Source organism: Pan troglodytes, chromosome 9 (assembly GCF_028858775.2).
Source record: "Pan troglodytes isolate AG18354 chromosome 9, NHGRI_mPanTro3-v2.0_pri, whole genome shotgun sequence".
Taxonomy (NCBI): Eukaryota; Metazoa; Chordata; class Mammalia; order Primates; family Hominidae; genus Pan; species Pan troglodytes.
Genome location: NC_072407.2, coordinates 77497201 through 77511351, shown reverse-complemented (window position 1 = coordinate 77511351; position 14151 = coordinate 77497201). Strand labels below are relative to the sequence as shown.

Here is a 14151-nt window from a genome sequence, read left to right as displayed (position 1 = left end):
TTGTCCCATTTTATGGACAGGAAAAAACTGAAGCTCTGAGTAGACTTGTCTCTTGCTTAGTACAGCGTTCCAGGTACTTGTCTGAGAGCCCATGAGGCTGATGCCATGGTTATCCCTGCTTTATAGATAAGGAAGCTGAGGTATAAAGGCATTTAGAAACTTGCTCCATTAAATACATGGTAGAGCTGGGTTTCAAACCCAGGCAGGTCGCCAGGCATGGTGGCATGCACCTGTAGTCCCAGCTACTTGGGAGGCTGAGGCAGGAAGATTGCTTGAGCCCAGGAGTTCGAGCTGCAGTGAGCTATGATTGTGCCACTACACTCCAGCCTGGGTGACAGAGTGAGACTGTGTCTCTAAAAAAAAAAAAAAAAGAAAACCCAGGCAGGCTGACCTCTTCACAAACCCTGTGATTTACTGCCTCTCAAGAGCCCAGCATTAAACTAAGTTTCCTTAACCTCCAATCTGAGGGTTGAATGGGCTTCCACCTCCAGAGAAGATTTATATTTTAAAAGAGAATCCTAGAGAAAGTGATGCTTCCTCCAAAGGAATAAATGACAAATAGTGGATTTGGAGGCCTTATATCATGGAATTGGCGTGAACCTTCAATGTGGGCCAGCCAGCTCCTGGGACTTTCTTCCTCAGCATTCGAGCAAGCTCGGTTTTCATTGGTCACCAAGGTGAAACCTCGACATTTGAAGGAAGGGAGGAAAAGTTTAGGCCCCAGGTTCTCGGACCTGCCTGGAAGCAGAGACTGCTGTTCTTTGCAGAAGACTGTGGAGAGTAGTGATGTTCATGACAGTGATGAAATTAGTATCCTGTGCCAGATTTGAGGTCATCTTACACTAGATATGGTATAGAAATGTGCAAATGGATATCAGAGGTTTAAGAAAAATTTGTGAGAGAAAAGTACCTAATTGAGTCTTTTTTTTTGTAATTTTTTTTCCTGTAAATTGGGAAGAGGCTAATTATTATTCAGAGGCAGAATTCAGGCTTTCAGAAGTGGCTCTGCAGTTGTGTGGTGTAAGATGCTTTGATTGGTTCTTTTTTTCCTTCCGTCTCACATTTAACCAGCTTTTTGACTGACAACTAAATAGGTACCTCCTTGGTGCCAGGCCCAGTGCAGGGGACATAGGTCCTCTATACAGTGACTCTTCTAGCAAGGACAGGGCCTGGTATATCTTGTGTCCCCATCACCAGGTGTGGGGCTGCAGACACTATAGGTCTTCAGAAAAGCTTGGCCAAGTGGATCAGAAGTCTGAACCCGGGGAAGCTCTCAGTCTGGTGGGTGAGGCAGCCACGGAAGCAGATAATTACAGCGCACTGAGGCCTGTGATCATTCTCAGGAGCTCTGCCAGATGATATGAGCACAAAAAGGAGGAGGCAGTGGGCTTTTGTTGGGGGGAATCAGCCCAAGCTTTGCACAGGGTCTGTTTGTTAAGATGGATGGGATTTGGATTGGGATTTGGATTGGGATTTGGGGAGGGCTTTCCTGGCAGAGGGCCCAACCTGAGTGAAGGCATGGAGGTGGGAAAGCTGGGTAGGTGGTGTCTTTGGAGCACAGTGGTACAAGGAGGGGCAGGAGAGGACAGAGACAAGATTGCTCTTTACAAGTCTCCACTGTACTCACGTTCCTCCTCCTCCTCCCCCTTTCATTTACTTGGTGTGCCCCACTTTCCCACTCCCCTCTCCCTGGGACTTAGGAAGAGCCATCAGAAAAAGCCAGCCTGGCCCCTGCGGCTGAACCACTGGGCTCCTGGAAGGGGCTTGCACAAGTCAAACTGAGGGTGGGGGATGCTGAAAGTCTCTACTACCCCCAAGTAGTAGTCCCGGGGCCTTCACTGGCTCTGCCTGCTCCCCAGAGAACCTGTCAGTGTCACTGGGGGAGAAGGGGGTGGGGGCAGGATCTCTTCTTAGGATGGCCTTCCTACAGTCCTGGTGGCTTGGAGAAAACTACTCAGCCCTCCAGGGAGGGAGGGGCCTGTCACTAGGAGTATGTGAGTCTAGGGAAGCCACTGACCGGTCTGGAGAGGCTGGAGAACCACCAGTAAGAGCAGCACAGGGGATTTCTGAATGGAAGGGGAGGCTGGATGGAGTGCCTCCAGGACTTTGGTGCTGATGTTTTGTGACTTAGCAGTCTGAAATCCAGGGATAATTTGAAGATACCAGTTGAATTATTCAATGAGGATTCCATGACACTGTGAGTCTTGGGTGAAGTGATTCTAGAGGTCCAATTTGGGGCATTTGGAGCCTGAGATTTTGAGTTCTGAGATGCTAAGCTGTGCCCTCTGGGCAAGGCCAGGTCACTTTCGGTGACTACTCAGCCCAAGCTCATAGCCCTGACCTGGGAAAGAGAAGTCCTTTCTGTACCAAGAGAACCCAAGGCCCCTGGGCAGGCTCCTGAGCTGGGGAAGAGCTAGTCTACCTTCGCCTCTGGGCCCTGCCAGCCTCCTCCCGAGAGGAATGGCAATCAGAGGTCTCTTGGGACAGAAGTGTTGGGTAAACAGGAGGCCCTGGCATCACCGTGGAAAGAGATTAATAGTGACCTTAATTATGGCATGATTGATTCTTGGAGGCTCTGGCTGAGCCCCAGCCTCAGCCACTGAGTAACATTTCCCCAGAGAATGAGGAGGCTGGCAGGGCCTGGGTGGCACAGGCCCCACCTGCCTCTTCACCTCAAAGCCTCTCTCCCTGCCTCCTTCCAGGCACCTCCTCCCCGAGCCTCTCCCCACTGGCAGCTGCCCCTGTGACTTAGAATTCCTTCCTGCCCCTAGGTCTGGTTACCTTCTCTGCAGATTCCATTAGAATCTAGGGCTTTCTCTGAGGCCCAGAGAGGTGGAACGACTTCCCCAAGGCTGTACAGTGAGTTGGTGGCAGCCGGGGATCTCTCCATTCAAGCCATCAAATGAGGCTATGCAATGGAAAATAGACTGAGTCTTGAGCACCCCGGAAAAGCTACCTGCAGGAGGCTGGGGCCGGAGAGCACAGGGCAGGGCCGGGGATAGGTGGGTTCCGCATTTCACTGGCTGGGCTTTTTCCAGAATCTTTCCTGTCTCCCCCACCTCCAGCCCTCACCCTGGGGCCAGAGATTTGTTTTGTAGGTTTGGGTTTAGTTGTTTTGTTTTGGGAAACGGTCCACTTGGTGAGCTGTTTGGGGTGCCCTCTGCCCTGGGAGAAGCCCCAATCACTGCCCTCCCTGCCACCTAGGCTTCCGCTATGCTGTCTCCTTACCTAAAATGCCCTTCCTTCTCCCCTTTGTGCTGCAAATCTTTTCTCATTTCTGAATTCTGCATAGATCTCACCATCTCCTGGAAGCCCCTACACAGTGGTCAGGAAACACAGATTTGTGGGATCCAGAAGAGATAGTGACCCAGTCACTATCTTCCTGGAGGAGGGGCTACCTGAGCTGAGATGAGCAGGAGTTTGCCAGGCATTGAGGATAGGTGGAGGGGCTCCAGGGCTAAGGTGGTTTCATAGGCACAGCTGGGTTGGGAGCAGGGATGGATGAAGTGGTGAGGAAGGACCACAGAAAGGCCCTGGTCCTGCTCCAAGGCCATGATCCCGGAGCCCTATGGAAACCATGGCCCTGCACCTTTCATGCCTGGCATTTTACTGTAAGGGAAGTTTGGGGTCACCACTATTTGTGAGTCATCTAGGCCACAATGTACCTACACCTTAATCCCTATCAAAGATGGTGGAGGCCCTTGGGCAGGGCCAGAGCTCTGCCCTGGTGCTCAGGACGACCAGGTGCCTAACCTTGGTATGGGCCTTCCTGCCACTTTCATCCAAGTTTTGAACTGGGTCCCAGGAGGGTGACTGTCAGGATGCCCAGTGATTAGTCGTGGGAGCAGAGGGGGCTCTTCCCCAGTCAGACCAGGGAGGGATCAGGGATTGGCCTTCCCTTTTCCTCGAGCAGCCCCCTCTCTGCTTTGCTACTGGGGGTGAGGAGAGAGCGGGTAGCTAAAGGGTTTTAGAAGTTGAGTGCTGGAAAGGCCCTTGGAGATCAGCCAAGGGTGCTCAAACCCTCCCATGATACAGATGGGAAAACTGAGGCCAGAGGCTTGGGGCAGTCACTCAGCCTACTGGTGTTCGAGTTCAGCCTCAGACCATCATCCCAGGGCTGGGCTGGGGTTGAGGCCCCGCGAGGGCAGCCACGGCCAAGGAGAAGGGGGGTGTCTCTCCATCTGCATGCTTGCCCCCCTTCCCCAGGGCCCTAGCACAATGCCAAAGGTCGGCCTCCCATCCCCACCAGCCCTGGCACTGTTGGGGGTTTTCCTTTCCTCCCCAATGTTCCTAGACTCATTCTGCCTATGCTTTCCTGATACCAACCAAAATGTTGAGCTTGGCCCTTTGAGGTACAATTTGCAGTTATAGAGATGCTACAGCTGGCATTGACGTGGAAGGTGATAGAAACGTGAACAGGCCCGCCCTGTGGGGCTGCAACCATGGAGAGTCTGGACTTTAGAGTCAACAGCCCTGGGTTCAAATCCTCCCTCCTCCATGATTAGCTGTTTGGCCTTGGGTGAATTACCTAACCTCTTGGGTGCAGGTGCACACATGTGTGTGTATGTGTGTGTGTGTGTATTTAATACACTTTTTCAAAAGCAGTTTTAGGTTTACAGTAAAATTGATTGGAAAGTACAGAGAGTTTCCATATACCCTCCTCTGCCTTTCCCCTCCCCATAGTCTGGCTTATTCTTTACATCTTATATTAATATGGTACATTTATTACAACTGATGAACTAATATTGGTTAATTATGATTGACTAAAGTCCATGTTTGCGCTATAGTTCCCTCCTTGTGTTGCACACTCTATGGGGTTTGACACATGTCCATCATTACTGTGTCATACAGAAGAGCTTCACTGCCCTCAAAATTCCTTGAGCACCACTTATTTTTCCCTTCCCCCTGAGTCCTTGACAGCCACTGATCTCTTTACTACCTCCATAGTTTTGTCTTTTCTAGAACGTCACTTAGTTGGAATTATACAGTATATAGCTTTCCAGATTGGCTTCTGTCGCTTAGCAATATGTTTTCAAGGTCTGTCCATTGCTTTTTGTGGCTGGGTAGCTGACTCCTTTTTATTGCCAAATAATATTCCTCATTGTGTGGGATGCACTGTGGTTGGTTTGCCCATTCGTTCAGGCCCATGTTTGCAATCTGTTAAGACCATTGGCCTTTGCTCAGGAAGGTTGTCAAGGGGAGGGGACGCCTATGCAATGCTCAGCACAGTACCCAGCAATGACCTGGAGTGCCCACACCACCCAGCAGCAAGTGCTAGCACAACAAACAGTAACTATTGTGGCTGGTAGTACTCACACTGTACATATGTTAGCTCAGCCAGTTCTTTTTATTATTATTATTTATTTTTTTAGAGATGGAGGTCTCACCATGTTGCCCAGGCTGGTCTTGAACTCCTGGCCTCAAGTGATCCTCCTGCCTCGGCTTCCTCAAAGTGCTAGGATTACAGGCATGAGCCATGGCACTTGACCTCAATCAGTTCTGGAACACATTTATTAAGGGCTTAAAACCTGTTAAAAGCTGGCAACACAGTGAATATCCTCATACCAATCAAGGTTTGGGATTGCAAACAACAGAAACAATTCAGGTTAATTTGGCAGAAGAGTTCCTTGGAAGGAACTAGAGTTGTTTCCAGAATCTGAGGGGTCTGGAGACCCACGCCTGGGTAGGAGTGGAGGGGGCCCAGGTACAGCCAAGGTTTCCAGGCTGTTGTCCCCTCTGGTGCAGCTGCTGCTGACCTCGCAGCACCTCACAACTAGTGCAGACATTCATGTGACTTCCAGACCTGGGCACTTAAACAAAAAAAGTTTTATCGAGATAAAGTTCGCAACCATCACCACTAATTCCAGGACATTTTCTTTTTTTGTAGGGGGGTTGGATGGTGGCGCACAGGGTCTCACTCTCTTGCCCAGGCTGGAGTGCGGTGGTGCCATCTCAGCTCACTGCAACCTCCGCCTCCTGGGTTCAAGTGATTCTCCTGCCTCAGCCTCCCAAATAGCTGGGATTACAGGCGCCTGCCACTACTGCCCAGCTAATTTTTGTATTTTTAGTAGGGATGGGGTTTCACCATGTTGGCCAGGCTGGTCTTGAACTCCTGACCTCAAGTGATCCACCCTCCTCGGCCTCCCAAAGTGCTGGGATTACAGGTGTGAGCCACCACGCCCGGCCAGGGACATTTTCACCAGCCCAAAAAGAAACTCCACACCTATTAGCAGTCACTCCGCCTTTCCTCCCCAATCCTCCCAGCCCCTGGCATTCACTGACCTACTTTCTGTCTCAGTATTTGCCCATTCTGGTCATTTCTTATACATGGAATCATACAATATGTGGCCTTTTGTGAAGTTGGCATGACGTCTTCAAGATTCATGTTGTTGCCTCAATTCCTTTTTATTACAGACCTGAGCACTTCCATGTATTACCCCATTTAGTCCTCATTCCCTGATGGGTAAAGTAAGGCTCAGGGAAGAGGTAGTGACCTGTCCAAGGTCACATAGCAATTCAGTTGAGGGTGACCAGGCTAGAATCCAGGCACTTCATGATCAGAAAAGGGGCTGAGAGCAGTGCAGTGCAGTCTGGGGGGCACAGCGTGGGCCTGGCAGTTATGGGAGGGAGAAAGGGTAGGGGAGCAGGCAGGTGCGTCCCGGGATGTGAGGATGAGACAGGACGCCGGACGTGCACGCCCATCCCAGCATCCTGCCTCTGCTCCATAGTGCGTGTTTACTCCATCTCAGTCATGGACTCTTGCTTTTCCCTGTGCAAGCAGGAGGCTGTGCAAGTACAGGGTAGGGGCCAGGAATTCTGACAGAAAATAGGACTTTGGGCTGGGGAGGGGCCTTGGACATCAGGCTCAGAGGTGAGAGCGTTCTCTTGTCCCAGAGCCAGCAGTAGCTCTTGGCAGGGTATTTCTTGGGAACTTGGCTGGTATCAGCAGCCCTGGGACATAGCTTGGAGAAATCGATTGGACCTAAGTAATGCCATTATCCCTGGCAGGAAGGGGAGGGGAGGGGATGGGCTGGTGAGGGATGGTGGAGAGAGTCCCGTCTCAGAGATCGTCCCGGCGGCCGAGTGTGGTGTAAGTAGCATGCCTCTGTTAGCAGAACTTCTGGGCACTTCTCTGAAGTATGGTCCAAGAAGTCCCTAGTGCTTCCTGCTCTTGCTGCCCTGTGTTGCTCCCTGGGGACATGGGGTTAACGCAGACCATCCCATGGGGCAGGCAGGCATGTCCACGGTGCTCTCACAGTGTGCCCAGGTAAGAGGGAGGGACATGCCAGGGATATGGGAGGCTGGGGAGACCTCTAACCAAACCGGGCCTCCATGGAGGAGGGAACATCTGACACTTGAAGGATCGGGAAGTGTTCACCAGGTGAAGGGAAGCAAGGCTGGAAAAGCAGTAGTGGTCAGATCCCGGTCACTGCCTGTTAAGAAGTTCAGTCCAGCTGCAGGTAAGAGTTTGGATTGGAGGGATGGGGCTGAAAGCAAGGAATCTGGAGGAGTCCCCAGCCAGGGGAGATGAGGCCTTGAACAGGGGAGTGGCTGTGGGGATGGGGAGAAAAGGGCCTTGAGAAAAGGGTGGTAGAGGGCAGTGTGGCTGAACTGGGTCTGCAAGGCCTGGGTGACACCGCTGGAGACATCCAGGAGCTGCTGGCTATCTCGATCAGAGGCAGAGCCTGGGTGGCCTTGGCAGCACCTGATAACTAAAGCCGTGAGAGTGGACAAGATGGCTGCAGCCAGGAGAGCATACAGAAGAGAGAGAAGAGGTTTGCCTCCCAGAGAATCCCCTACAGTTATGAACAGGACAAAAATGCACCAGGGGGAGAGGAGACTCTGAGAGCCAGTATCAGCGAAGTTCTGGGCCGAGGCATGACGCATGCACTTCTACTTCCCTCTTTTCCAGGTTTGAAGTGGAATTTCCATTCCTGGGTGGGTTGTAATGTGCAGTCGTGGGGACAGGGGAGGGGCAGGCAGAGGACATGTGGGAATTAGTCCCAGGGGCAGGGGGGTCCCGGGAAAGGAGTGTGAAGGCAGGGGAACCTGGGGCGGGCTCCCACGTGCATTGCAGGATGTCCACCTGTTGTACCTCAGCATTGCAGTACCTCCTGGCACCTTTCCCCCTCCCTGCCCCCAATTGTGTGTCCTATAGAAGTCAAGGCAGAAGCTGTTACCTGCTTTTACAGATTCAGAAACCAAGGCTCAGGGAAGAGCCTGAGTGGCCCCAGCCACAGAGCAAGTCAATGCGAGGCAGCATGAAGCTAGGCTTCTTTCCACGTTGCACCCGCCTCCTCCCTTCCTGGGGAGGCGGGGGCAGATGTAGTGGCTGACATGACAGTAGAGACCCCCGTCTGGGGAGTGCACAGGGTGAGATCTGGCTCCCCTGGCTGTGGACCCTGGCCTCCCACCCCTGCGGGAAGGCTGGGAATGTGGGGGTGCCTATGTGGGCACGCAGCACTCCCCAAATCTGGAGTATAGTAAAGCTGAGAGCACCCTACACCAACCCCCACCCATGGTCTCTCTAGCCCCATGGGAGCCAAGCTGTGTCCCCACCCCAGCCTGTCCCCCAGGCCCTGGCTCAGGGAAGCCCCAGCAGCTGCACCATAGTCCACAGGCCTCCCCAGGGCTCCCCGGAACAGAGGCTGCAGCAGTCAATTCCCAGCACTCAGGAGACTCCGGGTCATTCAGTATTCCCAGCAAGCCCCTAATGCATCTTCCCCTTCAGACTGGAGGCTGTAATCTCTGCACTGAGGTGAAGTCAGCATTGGGTGGTGGTGTTGGAGGGATAGGCAGAGGCCCTGAGTGAGGCCTGGTGGTGGAAGTAGTGAGTGGGCCTGAAGCCCAGTGTGCTCCTACGGTGCAGCCCCTGGGGCCTTGGAGAGTGGCATCTTAGGAGCTCATCTACCAAGCCTTGGCTCAGTGCTGACTCCAGGGAGCATACTCTGACCCTCCCTGCGCTTTGGTCAGTGCCCACAGGCTCCCTTTCCTCCCTCCATCATACACTGCACTTACCATAAGGCTCATGGGCCATTAGAGCCCAGTGACTGTAGGAGTCTGCAAACTTTCCCTCTAAAGGGCCAGACAGTCAGTATTTTAGGCTTTGCAAGCCATATGGTCTCTGTGGCAACTACTCAACACTGCAGTTACAGTTAAAACAGCCGTAGACAATACATAAATGAATGAGCATGGCTGCGTCCAATGAAATGTTATTTATGGACACTGAAATTTGACTTTCATATAATTTTCATATGTCACAAGATATTTTCGTTTTGACTCTTCACAACCATTTAAAAACATAAAGACTATTCTTAGCTTTTGGGCTGTACAAAAATAGGTGACAGATCAGATTTGGCAGGCCCATGGGTTAGAGCAAGGTCCCTGGAGCCAACCTGCGTGGGTATGAATCCTGGCTCTGCTGGGTGTCCTTTGGTAAGTGGGTCAACCTTTCTGTGCTTCAGAGTTCTCATCTATAAAATGGGGATGATGATGATGATACTTTGGGGATGTAACATGGTGCAGTCACGTTGGAAAACAGTTTGGCAGTTCCTCAAAAGGTTAAACATAAAAGTTACCATATGATCCAGGTGTGGCGGCACATACCTGTAGTCCCAGCAACGCAGGAGGATCACTTGAGCCCTGGAGTCTGAGGTTGCCATGAGCGATGATTGCACTACTGCACACCAGCTTGGGCAACAGAGCAAGACCTTATCTCAAAAACAAAAGTTACCATATGACACAGCAATTCTTTTTTTTTTTTTTTGAGATGGAGATTCGCCCTGTCACCCTGGCTGGAGTGCAGTGGTGCGATCTTGACAACCTCTGCCTCCCAGGTTTAAGCGATTTTCTTGCCTCAGCCTCCTGAGTAGCTGGGATTACAGGTGCCCACCACCATGCCCAGCTAATTTTTGTATTTTTAGTAGAGATGGGGTTTCACCATGTTAGTCAGGCTGGTCTCGAACTCCTGACCTCAAGTGATCCACCTGCCTTGGCTTCCCAAAGTGCTGTGACCAGCAATTCTATCCCAAAAGAAATGTGTACCCAAAAGAAATGAAAACACACGTTCACACAAAAAACTCATTCACAGAAGCATTATGTATAACAACCCAAAAGTGATAACAACCCATATGTCCATCAGCTGATCAATGGATAAACAAAATGTGGTAGATCCATACAACAGAATGTTAGACATAAAAAGGAATGAAATGCTGATCCATGCTACAACATGGATGAGCCTTGAGAACATTATGCCACGTGAAAGAAGCAAGACATAAAAGGTCACATATTGTATGATTCCATTTATATGAGGTCTCTAGAATAGGCAAGTCCATAGAGACAGAAAGTGGATGAGCAGTTGCCAGGGCCAGAGGAGTGAGGCCAGGGTAAATAGGGAGTTACAGTGCATGAGAAGGGGGTGGGGGGTTGTTGGGATGGTGATTGTTTTGGGATTAGATAGTGGTGATGGTTGTACAACTTGTGAATATACCAAAAATTGAATACTGTATATTAAATACTGAATTGTATACTTTAAAAGGGTAAATTTTATGGCATGTGAATTATATCTCCATTTTTTAAATGCAAATACTTCCTTCCTTCCTAGGGCTGCTGTTATAGTTTCTGCATGGAAAGCACTTGGAACAATGCCTGGTTGTTCCCCTCTTTGGCCCTCTCAGGGCCCTAGGAGCCTTTGTGTGTCCTGCTCACATTGTCTCCAGGGCCTCGGACAGGGCCTGGTACAGAACATATGACTGAGTTTCTGGAGTCCCACAGGCCAGCGTTGGAGTCCTGACACCTCAGTATAGCTGTGCACCTCTGGGCAAATAGTTTCTCTGCTCTGAGCCCCAGGTTTGTCATCGGCAAAATGGAATAAGAATAACTCACAGTGGTGTGGAGGACTGGATGACACCTGATACTCAGGGTGTGTGAGGTGCCCCAAGCCCATTGCCACCTGGTCACACTTTACCAACACTGGCCCCCAGAGGCCGAGGCTCCCACAGATATCTCCAGGGTGCCAAGCAGGGCTGGGGCAGTAGCTTCTGGCAGCCACACTTCAACCCTCAAGACACCTCTTGCTGCTATACCATCCTCCCACAGGCCCCACCCAGCGAGGGAGCTCCCTGTGTCTGGAGAATGAATACTTTGGGGCACTAGAGCAGTTCCTAGATTGACTACAGTCCAGTTATGGGACAGCAGCCAGGCATTGCTCCTTGTTCTCTGAGCCTCAGTTTGTTGAACTGTCAAATGGGTTTAGGACACAGAACCTGCCACTTCAGATGGTTGTGCTGATGAGATGGAACAATGAATGTAAAGTATTTACACGGTGCCTGGTGTATTTTAAGTGCTCAACACATCTCAGCTTATATGATAATTTCTTCTAAAATGTTTATTTTGAAAGTCTGCTATGTGCTAGACACTGTTCAAGTTACTGGGAATACAGCAGAAAATACAACAGACAAAAATCCTTGCCTTCATGAAAACTGCATTATAGTAGGGTAGATAGACAGGAAAAATAAGCAAGTTATATTTAAGGACATGATTGAGAAAACAAAGCTGAGAACGTGGGAAGGAGCTTAGGGAATGTGGGAAGGGGCTACAGTTTTACAGAAGGTGATCTGGGACAGTCTCATTGAGTAAAGGACATGTGGCTAGGTGCCATGGCTCACGCCTGTCATCCCAGCACTTTGGGAGGCTGAGGCAGGTGGATAACCTGATGTCAGGAGTTCGAGACCAGCCTGGCCTACATGGCAAAACCCCAGCTCTACAAAAATACAAAAATTAGCCAGATGTGGTGGGCACCTGTAATCCCAGCTACTTGGGAGGCTGAGGCAAGAGAATTGCTTGAACCCAGGAGGCAGAGGTTGCAGTGAGCCGAGATCGTGCCACAGCACTCCAGCCTGGGTGACAGAGCAAGACTCTGTCTCAAAAAGAAAAGAAAAGGACATTTGAGCTAAGACCTGAAGAGAGGAGGGGAAAGAGGAGGAAGCCATGCAGGTTTCTAAGGGAAGAGCATTCCAGGCAGAGGGAACAGCAGCATGCTAGGCCAGTGAAGAACATGGCAGAGGTCAGGAGTGGCTGGAGGGGAAGGAGTAGGGAGGATGAGGGCCTGGGTGGGAGGCAGAGGACAGGTTCCTGGGGACCTGCAGGGGTGGGCCTGTGACTCCAAGTGAGACGGAGCCCCACTGCAGTGCTTTGAGCAGGGGTGACCCTCCCTGACCTAGGCTACAATGACTTGCTGTGTGGTGCCTGACTCCTCACCCTTCCCCTGCCTCACTGCCCTGTGCTTCCTCCTGCAGGACAAGCTGGGGGCCTCCATGGGCGCCTGAGGGCCAGGCGCCAGGGCCGTGGGCACGAGTATGGTGAGACACCAGCCCCTGCAGTACTACGAGCCACAGCTGTGCCTCTCCTGCCTCACGGGCATCTACGGCTGCCGTTGGAAGCGCTACCAGCGCTCCCATGATGATACCACGCCGGTGAGCCACCCTGGAACAGGGTCAGAGGGACCCAGTGAGCCCCAGCAAGCCTGAGGGGCTGGGGGAGGGGTCTTAGCTCTGTCTCTGCTGACTCGCTCTGGACAGGCCAATGGCCTTTCTGGGTTTCAGTTTCTCCCTCTGTAAAATGGGCTCATAGTAATTCCTGAATCTACTGACCAGGAGGGCATGGAAGGAGTTTGTCCTGTTGACAAGTTGTTAACTCTCCTCTGACACTGTTGAGGTTGGGCTGCTCTAGAAGGGAAGGGTCACCCCAAGGTGAGCAGAAGTTCTCAGCTTCCTGGCAGATCTTGACAGGCAGGCAGGCAGGCAAACAGGCAGGTGCTGGAGGAGAGGGTGAGGAGATGGGCCTGGCCATCCTGGAGCCTGGGAGCTGGCAGGGCCACGGTCTGGCACCGGGGCTCAGTCACCTGAGCCACAGGCTTGCCAGAGCTGGCAGCAGGTGCACAGCCGGATAAAGAAAGCCTCCTTCAGTGCTGGGCTTCCCAGGCCAGACCTAAGCTGCACTCCTGTCCCTGGGGCGCTGTCAGCTGGTGGATCTAGTTTCTTCTCTGAAGGAACCCAATTCCTGTGTGGTGTTTATCTAAAAGCTTTACTGTCTGGAGAACAACTTTACTCCTCCTTCCTGCTTGTCTGAACAAAGAAGCAGCCTCTAAATTCAGCCAGCCCCAGAAGAGGCTGGAGTGGCCAGGGGGTAGCAGGGTGTGGGCCGGGGTGGGGGATGGGGAGCAGTGGCTGCCGCTGATGTCAGAGGCCCAGTAGGCCTGGCTGTCTGTCTGGGGAGGTCGGGGAAGCTTATCCACCTGTCTGCCCTCCTCTGCCTGTGCTGATGACGGATAGAGCCCTAGACTGAGGAGCCTGGGTTTGTCACCTCCAAATAGTGAAAAGCAGGAACTGCCAGGGTGGGCACCAGGCCTGATTCATTGCCATCTCCCCACTCCCGGCCACAGAGGAGCCAAGTGGCCAAACTGAGGCAAAGGAGAGGGGAAGGGCCTGCCCAAGGCCACAGGGCAGGCCCCTGGCAACGCCAATACTAGAGCCCCGGTCTCTCCACTCCAGGCCCCTGCTGGGAAGCCCTCTGAGATACCATATGTCACAGCTTTCCCTCTTATGTGGAGGGGTACAGACCGTGGGCTCTGGAGTCAGATGGATTCAGGTTTTGGTGGTGCATCCTCTACTTGAATCTAGTTGCCTGTGAGCTCCCTCAACGGTGAACTGGAGGGGAGACACACCCCTCTCAAGTTGCCGCTGGGCCATGACATGTGATGAGGGCTGTAACGTGACTGGCACAGTGCCAGCTATGACTAGCCATTGAGACAGGTCCTTCCAGATGCCCAAGCCTCAGCCTCTCCATCTCTAAAATGGGAGATAGGTTGTGATCTTGGCTTCAGAATCCCGTGACCACTCTACCATGCTCCACACTTTGTTCTGGATCTGGACCTGGGCAATGGAGGTCCAGCAGCCACTGGTGTGAATGGGGTGGGGAGACAGCTGAGGCTAAGGCGAGAAGAAGGATGGCTGAGCTCCCAGGCAGGAAGTCCCTTGGCCATCAGGGCAGACGCTGGGGAAGGCGTATCTCCCAGAAGTCTCATCTCCTTAGAGGGCCCAAGGCCAGCCAGTCATAGGCATGGAGTCAGGAAGTGATGATCTTGGCTGCAGC

At 52.1% G+C, this 14151-nt stretch overlaps 1 protein-coding gene across 41 annotated transcripts in view; it reads left to right on the top strand.

Moving 5' to 3' along the window:
• The window catches only part of GDPD5 (glycerophosphodiester phosphodiesterase domain containing 5), a 91822-nt gene that overhangs the window by 36043 nt on the left and 41628 nt on the right, over nt 1-14151 (top strand). For 17 of the 41 annotated variants that reach the window (XR_010147614.1, XM_063784319.1, XM_063784334.1 and 14 more), the window contains 2 exons: nt 10604-10848; nt 12297-12473. The exons of 4 other annotated variants lie outside the window; for them this stretch is intronic. Coding sequence is in view for 25 of the 37 variants with exons in the window: in XM_063784319.1 (XP_063640389.1) it covers nt 12357-12473 (117 nt within the window). In the remaining 12 variants the exon portion in view is untranslated. Of the gene's footprint in view, nt 1-7338; nt 7461-7676; nt 7913-10603; nt 10849-12296; nt 12474-14151 lie in introns of those variants that run through there. 20 more of the 41 variants (XR_010147615.1, XM_063784318.1, XM_063784315.1 and 17 more) reach the window with 4 other exon arrangements.